General features: G+C 32.6%; 1 protein-coding gene across 2 annotated transcripts; it reads left to right on the top strand.

Annotated features, from left to right (window-relative positions):
* Window positions 1-6,536: 6,536 nt before the first annotated feature.
* Window positions 6,537-11,193, top strand: LOC107629498 (putative methyltransferase PMT2). Of its 2 annotated transcripts, none has more exons than XR_015907676.1 (7): window positions 6,537-6,883; window positions 7,151-7,834; window positions 8,043-8,253; window positions 8,738-9,026; window positions 9,642-10,024; window positions 10,422-10,499; window positions 10,622-10,677. XR_015907676.1 is itself a non-coding variant. In XM_088510056.1 (7 exons), exons 2-7 carry the CDS (start codon window positions 7,187-7,189, stop codon window positions 10,851-10,853), a joined length of 1,824 nt encoding a protein of 607 aa, XP_088366182.1. In that variant the 5' UTR covers window positions 6,537-6,883; window positions 7,151-7,186; the 3' UTR covers window positions 10,854-11,193. The 2 variants fall into 2 exon arrangements, 1 of the variants encoding a protein (XP_088366182.1); XM_088510056.1 differs by having other exon boundaries at window positions 9,642-10,007; window positions 10,622-11,193.
* The last annotated feature ends 913 nt before the right edge of the window (window positions 11,194-12,106 follow it).

The raw sequence follows: 12,106 nt of genomic DNA, 5'->3' as shown, positions 1-12,106 counted from the left end.
TTAAATTATAAAACTAAATAAAACACTAATTTCTAACATAAATAGTAGCATCTGAAAAATATATAAAAAAATAGAATTTTATACCAAAAAATTGAATTTTACACCCAAATATTTTCACTATACACCCAAAATTCTATCCTCTGCTACTGGATCCCTAAAATCCTAAACCCTAAACCCTAAAACCCTAAATCCCAAAACCCTAAACCTCTAACCACTAAACCCTAAACACTAAACCATAAACCATAAACCCTAAATCCTAAAACCCTAAACCCATAAACCCTAAACCTCTAACCACTAAAACCCTAAACCCTAAACCCCTAACCATAAACCCCTAAACTCTAAACCCTAAACATCTAACCATTAAACCCCAAAACCCAAAACCCCAAACCCGAAACCCTAAAACTAAACAAAACACTAATTTCTAACATAAACGGCAGCATCTGAAAAATATAAAAAAAATCGAATTTTACACCAAAAAATTGAATTTTACACCCAAATATTTTCACTATACACCCAAAATTCTATCCCCTGCTGCTGGATCCCTAAAACCCTAAACCCTAAAACCCTAAACTATAAACTCCTAAACCATAAATTCCTACACTATAAACCCTAAATCCTAAATCCTAAACTTTAAACTTTGAAACCCTAAACCCTAAAACCCTAAAATCCTAAACCTAAACCTTAAACCATAAAAACTAAACAAAACACTAATTTCTAACATAAACAACAACATCTAAAAAATATAAAAGTAAAATGTCAAACACAAGAAAATTCAGAAATACACCCAAAAATTGAGTGTTACACCAATATCCTGTAACTATACACCCAAAAAACTATCCTTTGCTGCTGGTTCCCTGAACTGATAATTCATAACATGTCTGTGATATTAGCTGGAATTTTTTTGCACCACTGATGCAGCATCAAAAAGGTTTAACTGGAAATAATAAACTCACATATTAGCAAAACTATTAACAAAAAAATTAAACTCAATCACCACCTATTTAAAGAACATCACTTTTGCCTTGCTTAGAGCTTTCGTTTTCTTCTTCTTTGAGGCATTTGCAATATATTTGTCCAACTTTGAACATAGTCTATATTTTGGACGTCCTCTTGTTCGAACCCTTGGAGGGCTTTGAAGCTCATTAACGGATTCCAAGTTGGCATCTTCTTGAGATAATGAACATGTCCTCTTCCTTTTGGCTTTCAGTTCTTCCATCTCAACCATGACGTTATCATAGGCACGGTGCAGAATGGCAGTCAGCTCCTCAGATTCTGATGCAAATTCGCATATATTTTGCGAACAAAACACCAATTTGTCAAACCTCTTGCTTCTTGGCTCCAACAGTGGCTCGTCGTGACTGCTCTTGATGTGTATGTGTCGCCTCTTTACCTTCTTGCTCCATCGTTCCAATATATATCTCGGTGACACTTGAGTTACTCGTTCAAAGATTAACACACTTAGGACGTGACGGCACAATATCCCTCTTGACTCAAATAATAAGCACTGGCATTTCACTTGGGCTGCTACTTAGTCATAAGTAACCGCAAACTTGTTGAATATTGAGCTGGAAACTTGTTCTCCAACTTCGTATACTGAATAGCTTAGAGCATAGTTCGTTAATCTTGTGATGCAATTCACTTTCCCTCTGAATTGTGCTTGGACTTCCCTAAACTTTTGGTGAGTGTACACATGTTGAAACTGAGCTTCTATGGAGAATTTTGTTGCACACGGTATGACGGTGTAAAAATCTGTAGCATCGGATTCTCTCTCTCTTTGCTCCCTGCTTCCGAGGTAATTATCGTATTGTTTGACAAATTGGATAAGTGAGCTATTCCAGATAATGAACTTGTTAAAAAATGAATGCATGTTCTCGCTTCTTTGTGTGCTTCTTATCCCGACCCAAAAGTGGTGATCCAGAGGAACCCGTATATGACGGTCTTCATAAAGATCTGCAAAATACACCCAAATCAGACTATATTACCCCAAAAAATAAGCAATTTACACATCTGCTACAGATTTTAAACATCATTATCTGAAAGCCACTTGTTGCCCACAAGACCATACTTCAGCAGAAAATCATTCCAATTCCTATCAAATTATTCTTTGGTATGAGAGTTCCAAACAACATGGTTCATTTCTTGTTCGATTTCTATGTGTCTCTTGTAGCCGTTTAATTTACTTAGAATCTTCTTCGTGATGTGCCAAATACACCAATAGTGAATTGGTGTAGGCATACAAGCCTCTATAGCCCTTTTCATTGATGCGCATTGATCGGTGAGAATCTCTTTCGGAGCATTTTCTCCCATGCAACAAAGTCAACATTGAAATAACCATTTGAATGATTCAATATCTTCATTTTTTATCAAAGCGCATCCAAGAAGTGTTGACTGACCGTGGTGATTCACCCTGACAAAAGAACCACAAACCAAATTATACCCGAAACAAATTACGAGAAAATAGAATTAAAATCATTACATACACCCAAAAAATCCAATATACACCTCTGCAGCAGATTCATAAAACAACACACAAAATAGAATTAAAATCATTAAATACACCCAAATAATGATTTTATACATCCAAAACTATCCAATATACACCTCTGCAGTAGATTCATAAAACAACACACAAAACAGAATTAAAATCATTACATACACCCAAATAATGATTTTATACATCCAAAAACATCCAATATATGCCTCTACAGCAAATTCATAAAACAACATTAATTTAGCATCATAAACAAGAACAGCATATTACCTGTTTGTATTGTAGGTGGTGTCGAATGAAATAACATCTCCGAAATCCTCAAAGGCAGCTCTGCTCCTTGTGTCGGCCCAAAAAGCTAGCTTAATCGATTGATCGTCCTCGAGTTCGAACTCAAAAAAGAAATTTTGATTCTTCTCTTTCATTCTTAATAAGTATTCTCCAAATTCTTTTGCATCTTCTTGTTCCGAAATATTCCGCACTTCTCTCGTGATGTAATTCCTCACATCTTTTTCAATAAAATTTAACTTGCGGTGACCCCCGGCTGCCACAACAAATGATTGGTAAGTTTTGCTTAGTCTGATATCGGCTTCCTCGTTATTCTCTATTGTACGACGGACGGACATGCTTAGTTCCCTGTGCTGTTTGAGCATCTCTACTTGAGTTGGACAGCAAAGATGTGAATGATGCAACACGACCTTCGAAATAATCTAAGTACCAACATCCTTCAATGTGTGTATATAAATTCTTGCAGGACAATTTAAACCAGCTGTGGGATTTGTCTTCTCGGTCAGAGATATTTTAGATTTCTATTTTCCCTCTCTACTACATGTAATCAATTGATTCTTAATTTCGTTTCCCTTCTTATTTGTGCTCCGAACTCTTGTAGAAAAATCTGCAGCCTTCGCATAGTCCTTGTAAAATTTTACAGCATCTTCAAGGGTGTTAAAGTCATTCCAACCTTGGGAACAAACTGGTCATCAACAACACAGAGGAGCTGTAAAATACACACAAAAATACACCATGTTAAAAACAAGGATATACTATAGAGTTTCTGTACATCATAAAAAATAATTCAACTAAAATACACCCAAATATTTCTGATCTACACCCGAACGACAACAACTCAACTAAAATAATAAAAAAAGCCATAAACTATAAATACATCCAAACTTCCCTAAAATACCCCTAAATACCCCTAAATAGTTCTAATCTACACCCGAACGCCAGGTATGAAATGCACAAAATTAATCAAAACTAGTACATTAGATTCAATTTACAGTCAATATTCATGCATTAATTTCACAGTCAATGTTCACGCATTATTCAGCTAGACAATCATAAACGACTAAGTGCATCAAATTCAGATTCAATAATTAACTGAAACTAAATCACACCTCAGGAACTTCATTTGATTCAAAATCAAAATCCACTTCGCCCTGGTTTAGCTGACAATATGAAGTTGAATCATCCATTATCTTCAAATTTCAAAACGATTTCAAAGCTTGATTTTAGAAACCATGAAAATCGAAAAAAACGAAGCAAGAAAACAGAGAGAGAAACGCACGTAAATGACGAAGGAGAAACCAGTGAGAAATGCACGTAAACAACGAATGAAAAGGCAAAGAGAAACACACAAACGAGATCGAACAAAGAAGGCAAGAAATTCGAAAAAAAAACGAAATCCTTTGAAAAAAGGAAGTTATATATTTGCGCGTTAATTGATTTAAAAGTCTGTTAAGGAGGCGCGTGAAAGACAGTACACATGTCACAAGAGGCACGTTTGAGGGTAAAGGACTTGTAACACTTGTAAGTGTTAATCGCTTGTATGCTGAGATTATTCAATACTGGTCAAATTTTAATAAAAGTACTAGATCCTATACTTTCTCATATCAAATATGGCAATGTACCTATATAAACTGAAAGAGAGAAATCTTTACCTGATTACAACATTTACAAAGTGGTTACGTGAGTGTCTTTTTTTATTATTATATAAACCGTAGAAGTTAACCACGGTTTTAAATTTGTGCATAAACCGTGGGAGCCTGGAACGATTTTCACTTAGGAAAGTTTGAGCATAAACCGTGGCTGCTCACCACAGATTATGAAGGAAAATTGCGAGCTATAAACCGTGCTTGGTCACCACGGTTTATGAAAAAAAAGTTGTGTGCATAAAATTCTGTTGGCTACCACGGTTTATGCTTAGAGTAGTATAAATACATAATTGTTATTATTATTATTAATTTATTTTTATTATTATTGGGAGTTGTTAGTATTATTATTCCTGTTGGTATTGTTATTATTATTCATATTGATGTTATTATTATCCTTCTTAGTAATTATTGTTATTGTCATTATTATTATTGTTATTATTTCATTATTGTTTAATTTTATTTAAATAATTAAATTTTTAAATTATAAAATTTATATTAATTTGTAATTTAAATTTTAAATAGATATAATTTAAATTAATAATTTATAAAATTGTATGTATTCGTATTATTTTATACTCATATGATTAATTATATTTATTCGATTTTTAAAAAATATCAATGATTAATTTTTTTTATTTAAATACATTCATATTATTTTTAAATTAAAAGAATATACTTATTTAAAATAATATGAGTACGTTAATTTAAATTTAAAAAATTTTAAAATAATAAGAATATATTTATTTAAAATAATACAAATATGTTTATTTAAATTAAAAAATTAAAATAATAAGAAGATGTTTATTTAAAATAATACAAATATGTTTATTTAAATTAAAAAATTAAAATAATAATAGTACATTTATTTAAAAAATTTAAAAATATCTTAAAATTTTGAAATATGTTAAAATTTTAAATTTTTTTTAAATAAATGTATTCTTATTATTTAATTTTTTAATTTAAATAAATATATTTTTATTATTTTAAATAAACATATTCTTATTATTTTAAATTTTTTTAAATTTAAATTAACGTACTCATATTATTTTAAATAAGTATATTCTTTTAATTTGAAAATAATATGAATGTATTTAAATAAAAAAAATTAATCATTGATATTTTTTAAAAATCGAATAAATATAATTAATCATATGAGTATAAAATAATACGAATACATACAATTTTATAAATAATTAATTTAAATTATGTCTATTTAAAATTTAAATTACAAACTAATACAAATTTTATAATTTAAAAATCTAATTATTTAAATAAAATTAAATAATAATAAAATAATAACAATAATAATAACGACAATAATAATAACAATAATTACTAAGAAGGATAACAATAACATCAATATGAATAATAATAACGATAACATTAACAATAACAACAATAATAATAATAACAATACCAACAGGAATAATAATACTAACAACAATAATAATAATACTAACAACTCTCAATAATAATAAAAATAAAATTAATAATAATAATAACAATTATGTATTACTCTTCTTTAAGCTCTTAGTCTTTCAGTCACAGCTGATGATAAATGGAAATACCCAATTCTTTTGTACTTCTTTATGGAAACACTTTTATTTTATATTAATAAAATAATATTTATCTTTGAAAAAAAAAACAATTATGTATTTATACTACTCTAAGCATAAACCGTGGTAGTCAACAAGATTTTATGCACATAGCTTTTTCTTCATAAACCATGGTGACCAAGCACGGTTTATGGCTCGCAATTTCCCTTCACAATCCGTGGTGCGCAGCCACAGTTTATGCTCAAACAATCCTAAGTGAAAATCGTTCCAGGCTCTCACGGTTTATACACAAATTTAAAACTGTGATTAGCTCCCACAGTTTATATAATAATAAAAAAGAGGACATGCACATAGTCACTTTACAAATATTATAATCAGATAAAAAGATCTTTTTTTATCAAAAAATAACACCCAAACAAGCACAAAAATTTCTCTCTTTCATTTTATATAGGTACATTGCCCTATCAAATATGTCCTAAAAACTTATACTAAAATTTTAGTAAATATTTTCTTTCATGATACTTGCCTTTTAGCATATGATACCAAGATTCTGTTTTTAAAGCATCCACTAATTAACGAAACATTCCGAACAAGGAGTGAGGAAACAAAGCAGAGACCTCGTATTTTTCGAAGGCAATAAACATTTCTGAATTTTGACGGACATAGCGTAAGATAAGCAAGTACACACAAACACAGCCAGCTCAACCCAATCATCCACTCCTCCTCTTTCTGCCATTCCAAACAAAAGGAAGACTACGAACTCCTCTGCTTGTTTCAGATCTTCCCTCACTGTTTTGTTCTTTTCATTCTCTGCACAGAGGGTTGTTCCTTTCCTTTCCTTTCCTTTCCTTTCTCCATCTTCGACCAACTGCCCAATCATCAAGTCTTAAACTTGATTTTGCAAGGTAAGGTCCCACCCACGATTTATTTGTCATAATCATTATCCACTAGTAACCTTCTGGGCTTTATATAAAATAAATTTGTTGATTATCTCATTATTGTTTTTGTTGCATGATCATTCCCTTTAGATTTTGAAATGAAATAAGCACTTACTGTCTTCTGAATTAACCAACCTTGGTGTTGAAAAATAGCTTTCTCTAAGAGGGCTTCTTAGCAGTTAGAGCATTTCACGTTTGATGCGTGCATTAATGTATTTCAATGGAACAATGTAGCAACTCATGTCGGTTTGGAGATAATAAAGATCCATCATGGTTACAAAAGGGAACCCGGGAGACAACAGAAACAATAAGGGTCCCATGCCTGTTTTCACGGCAGTTGGCTTGTGTGCTTTCTTCTATATATTAGGTGTATGGCAGCGGAGTGGTTTTGGAAAGGGAGACAGCATAGCGGTGGCAATTAACAGAGAAACGGATTGCAGTGTTCTGAGTGATCTTAGCTATGAATCCCATCGCGATGGTGAAGCTGGAGCGCCTGATGCTCCCGAAGGAGGAGTCAAGGAGTTCAAGCCATGTGATGATCAATACATTGATTATACTCCTTGTCATGATCAAAGACGAGCAATGACATTCCCCCGCGAAAATATGATGTATAGAGAAAGGCATTGTCCTCCTCAAGAAGAAAAACTTTATTGTCTCATACCAGCTCCTAGAGGATATGCAACCCCATTTCCATGGCCCAAGAGCCGTGATTATGTTCCCTATGCGAATGCCCCTTACAAGAGCTTGACAGTCGAGAAGGCTGTGCAAAACTGGATACAATATGAAGGAAATGTTTTCAGGTTTCCTGGTGGAGGCACACAGTTTCCCCAAGGTGCTGATGCTTATATTGATGAACTAGCATCTGTTATTCCACTCGACAATGGCATGGTTAGAACTGCTTTAGATACTGGTTGTGGGGTGAGTCGGCATTCCTTGTTCTGTTTTATTCTTGCATTTCTCATCTACATGAAGGAATTCTAAGTTTTCACTTAATAATTAATTATAAGCTTTTATCTTGGTTCCTTCTACTTCTAAATGCTTCTTCCATGCAAAATTTTGAGCTCTTATACTATATGTGCAGTAGGTGTTATATCCTAGCTCATTTGATGGTTATTGGTGATGGTAGGTTGCTAGTTGGGGGGCATACCTGTTTAAGAAAAATGTTGTTACAATGTCAATTGCACCAAGGGACTCTCATGAAGCACAAGTGCAATTTGCTTTAGAAAGAGGTGTTCCGGCTATCATTGGCGTTCTTGGAACCATCATGTTGCCTTTCCCTTCTGGATCATTTGACATGGCACATTGTTCTCGCTGTTTGATTCCATGGGGTGGAAATGGTAAGATAACTACCATATCTCTGACACAGGACAATAAACATTTCTTTTAGTTCACCTAATAAATCTCATGCTATCACTTAAGGAAATGATTCCACAGGCGATCAAGGCTTCTATAGATGAAACATTTTTTTTAATGAGACATTCATGCATTACATGTTTCAAAACTCTATATTTCATGACTACTTTGGTTTTTGCTGAGACATATGTTTAATTTGAAATTAACAATTTAAAGGTTAGCTTGTAGGCTACTTTATTTGATCACATTGACCTTAGACAACCTAAGATAACTTCAAGTACGAAAACTATGTCCTATTTATTTATATAAGATGATGATCTTCAAATCATTGTTGTCCTTAATAGATTATTATATCTTTCTTCTTTTAATTCATTGTTTTTTTTTTTTCATGTTTTCTTATTTATTGTTCAATGGTTCATTAAAAGAAGCAAAATTCATAAAATTATTTGAATTCAAAAAAATTGTTAGATGGTATATATATGAAGGAGGTTGATCGAGTTCTTAGACCTGGTGGTTACTGGATCCTTTCTGGCCCTCCAATCAGCTGGAGGAATAGCTACCGAGCATGGCAGCGTCCTGAAGATGAGCTTGAGGAGGAGCAAAGGCAGATTGAGGATATTGCTAAACTTCTTTGTTGGGAAAAGAGACATGAGAAGGGTGAAATCGCTATATGGAGAAAAAGATTAAATACTGATGAATGCACTGAACAAGAAGCTCAATCTTCAACATGTGATGCTACAAATGCCAGTGATGTCTGGTATTTTTCTTTCTCATATCATTTCATCAATATTTTTTCCCTTCTCTTTCTCTTCCATGGATTACTTATTTCCAATTTGATGATTTATGTTCAGACAATTAGATACACCATTTTTTGTGTTAACTCTGAAGGAAAATATGCATTACAATACAAATAAGAGGACTACTATGTTGACTATGGTTACCATGCCTAAGATACTAGAGGACCATCTTCTTATCACCTATGGCAACACCTCAAGAAACCGCTTATAACCAACACCTCTTGTCCATACGTTATGAATATTTACAATTTGATTCCCCGGCTGCATTTTCTATTCTAAGTTATTAATCCCAAGCTTATTTCCTAAGGCTTGTGTTTCGAAGAATACAAGGAGTTTGGATTTATGTTTCTTTTTTATGTTAAACAAGTTTTTGAAATGTATTTTATATTTATTTGCAAGAACTATTTCCTGGCTGGTAAATGGCATCTTTCAAGATAATTAAGTAGTTGAGAAGCAATGCAAGGCCTTTCAAGAGATTTTATATGTGTAGATCTCTAGCATAGTGTTAGTCCCCTAACTTGAACGAGGTAGGACTATGGTTGTAATCTTAATCTGAAAGCTCTGACACTGTGTAGGTACAAAAAGATGGAAAATTGTATAACTCCTACTAAAACTAATGGTTCGTGGAAGCCATTCCCAGAGAGACTCAATGCTATTCCTTCCAGAATAACAAGTGGATCTGTTCCTGGTCTATCTGTAGAGATATTTGAGGATGATAATCGATCATGGAAGAAGCATGTAAACGCTTATAAGCGGGTCAACAAAATCATTGACTCGGGAAGGTATCGCAACATAATGGACATGAATGCTGGTCTGGGGAGTTTTGCTGCTGCCATGGACTCTCCGAAATTATGGGTTATGAATGTTGTGCCTACAATCGCAGAGAAAGCTAACCTTGGTGTTATATTTGAGCGTGGATTGATTGGCATTTATCACGATTGGTAACTTATTTGTTGAGGTGTCCTTTTCTTTTTTTTTTTTTTTTTTTTTTCCATTTTCGAGTTAAATTAGCGAATTAACTATTTTTCAACTAATAACAACAATTTTTTTTGGAGTATCCATTTACTCTAAATCATAAATCTAAAATTTTAAACCGTAAACACTGAATTCTAACTCTAAACTCTTCAAAAAGTGAGAATTAATATTGACTAATCAGAAGTTATCTTATTTCCTATACTTATTTTTTACTTTCTGTCCCTGCAAATTCTATTTATTATAGTGGTTTTATAGATAGTCTATTGAGTCTTGCTGGCTTATCACTAGTTATGCTTTTTATACCGTGTGAATTGGAAACGGAGGGGATGAAAAAAAAAAAAAACCTTGTTCAGTTTGATAATTTTTTTATTTTCTGCCAGGTGCGAAGCCTTCTCCACATATCCCAGGACCTATGACCTAATCCATGCAAATGCTGTTTTCAGCTTATACAAGAATGAGTAAATTGTTTTTCATTGCAATTTACACACACACACGCACACACATATATGCAAATAGCACTTAGCAGCCAAAGTAGTTCATACGAAGTTCTGGTTTTGCCTGACTCAAACCATGAATACAGGTGCGGCGCAGAAGACATTTTATTGGAGATGGATCGTATATTACGGCCTGAAGGAGCTGTAATAATTCGAGATGATGTTGGCGTGCTAATGCGGGTGAAGAGAATTGTGAGAGGAATGAGGTGGAAAACGAGAATGGTGGATAACGAGGATGGTCCATTGGTTTCAGAGAAGGTTTTGTTTGCAGTCAAGCGGTATTGGGTTGCAGGTGACAACAGTACAAGCTCACTGTGATTAACGTAAGCATTAAGCAGAGTTATTGGAATGGAACAATGTTTCCAAAAACACTTCTAATTGCATGTACTTTGGAGTTTGTCTAGCTGGGTGAGAGCTTGGGCCTTGGAGACATGAAATCGCCTGGTGCCGAAGACATTAGTGGCCGTATGTTTAATTTTGTTAAATTGCAGAGTGAATAAGTGAGCAAAAACATAATAATTAGTGAATGTGTTAGAGTGTAATTAGCGAGAGAAAACCGTTAGTTAGGTTTTTTGTTTGTAATTTGGTTTTGTTTGTATGAATGTAATTTTTACCATCATAAAAAGGGTTAACTACCAATTAAATGTTATCAACAAAACGGCTCATAAATGATTCGAAAATGGGATAAAACTAATCAATAATTATTATATGTTGTAATTGACAAAAAAATTGTATTTAGTAAACGGCTCATCCAGTTAATCTGAATTTTTGTGATAATATTTGAATAAATATTTAGGTGTAAGAAAAAGAATTTGGAGTAAAATTTGATCTTTTGATTTTTTTTATTTTTAAAAAATGTGGTAATTTATACTAATTTTTTTTAAAAAATTTGTCGTGCTTTTAAATTTTTCAAAAATTTATTTATCGTTAGCATCTTTTGTGATTTTTTTGTTGATATAAACTTTCAGAGTGTCATTTTAATAGTTTACTCATGTAAAGAAAAGAGTTGTAATTTTCTCCTAATTTTAGAGTTTGCAATTTTATCATTTAGTCCTATTATTGTCATTATTATCTTAAATTATAGTCTTCAAATCTACTCTTTTTTTGGTTCTTTCCTTGACAAGATTGTATTGTAAATTACATGAATTAGAGTCCCTGCCCAAGGTAGCAGCTATGGAGTGTGGATCTTCTTAGTTTCGAATTTCGATCCCTTTCCCAGTGAGCACCATGTTCACTCCAAGCCACCATTGATGGATCCTGTGATTTAGGCTATCTCATGCAAGGAGAGCGTGAACGGTTTCAATTTCTGAGTGTCTCTAACGACTAATGCCATTAGCGTAACTGCGTAAGTGTAATATTTGTTAGAAACTTTGAATGGTTTAAAAATACAACTGTAGTCGATAAATTATCTACGTTGTATGATTATTGTTATTCAATTTTTCTTATCTGTTGTCTTATTATTTTTTATTAATTTCTTTAACTTTGTTTATCCAATATTCCAATTTAAACTTTAGACCTTGTATTTATTTTTTCTTTTTTTGTCCTTTGATTTTGAAGGGTTGTACTTTTTT

This window comes from Arachis ipaensis, chromosome B3 (assembly GCF_059453495.1).
Source record: "Arachis ipaensis isolate K30076 ecotype BB chromosome B3, ASM5945349v1, whole genome shotgun sequence".
NCBI classification, from domain to species: Eukaryota; Viridiplantae; Streptophyta; class Magnoliopsida; order Fabales; family Fabaceae; genus Arachis; species Arachis ipaensis.
This window is presented reverse-complemented; position numbering and strand designations above follow the sequence as displayed.

Bases quoted from the DNA above. Each gene is read 5' to 3' on its own strand.
- LOC107629498 (XM_088510056.1), top strand. From the start codon at position 7,187: ATGGTTACAAAAGGGAACCCGGGAGACAACAGAAACAATAAGGGTCCC. The intron at 8,254-8,737 runs GTAAGATAACTA...AAAAATTGTTAG, and splicing joins GATTCCATGGGGTGGAAATG to ATGGTATATATATGAAGGAG. The intron at 10,500-10,621 runs GTAAATTGTTTT...CCATGAATACAG, and splicing joins TTCAGCTTATACAAGAATGA to GTGCGGCGCAGAAGACATTT.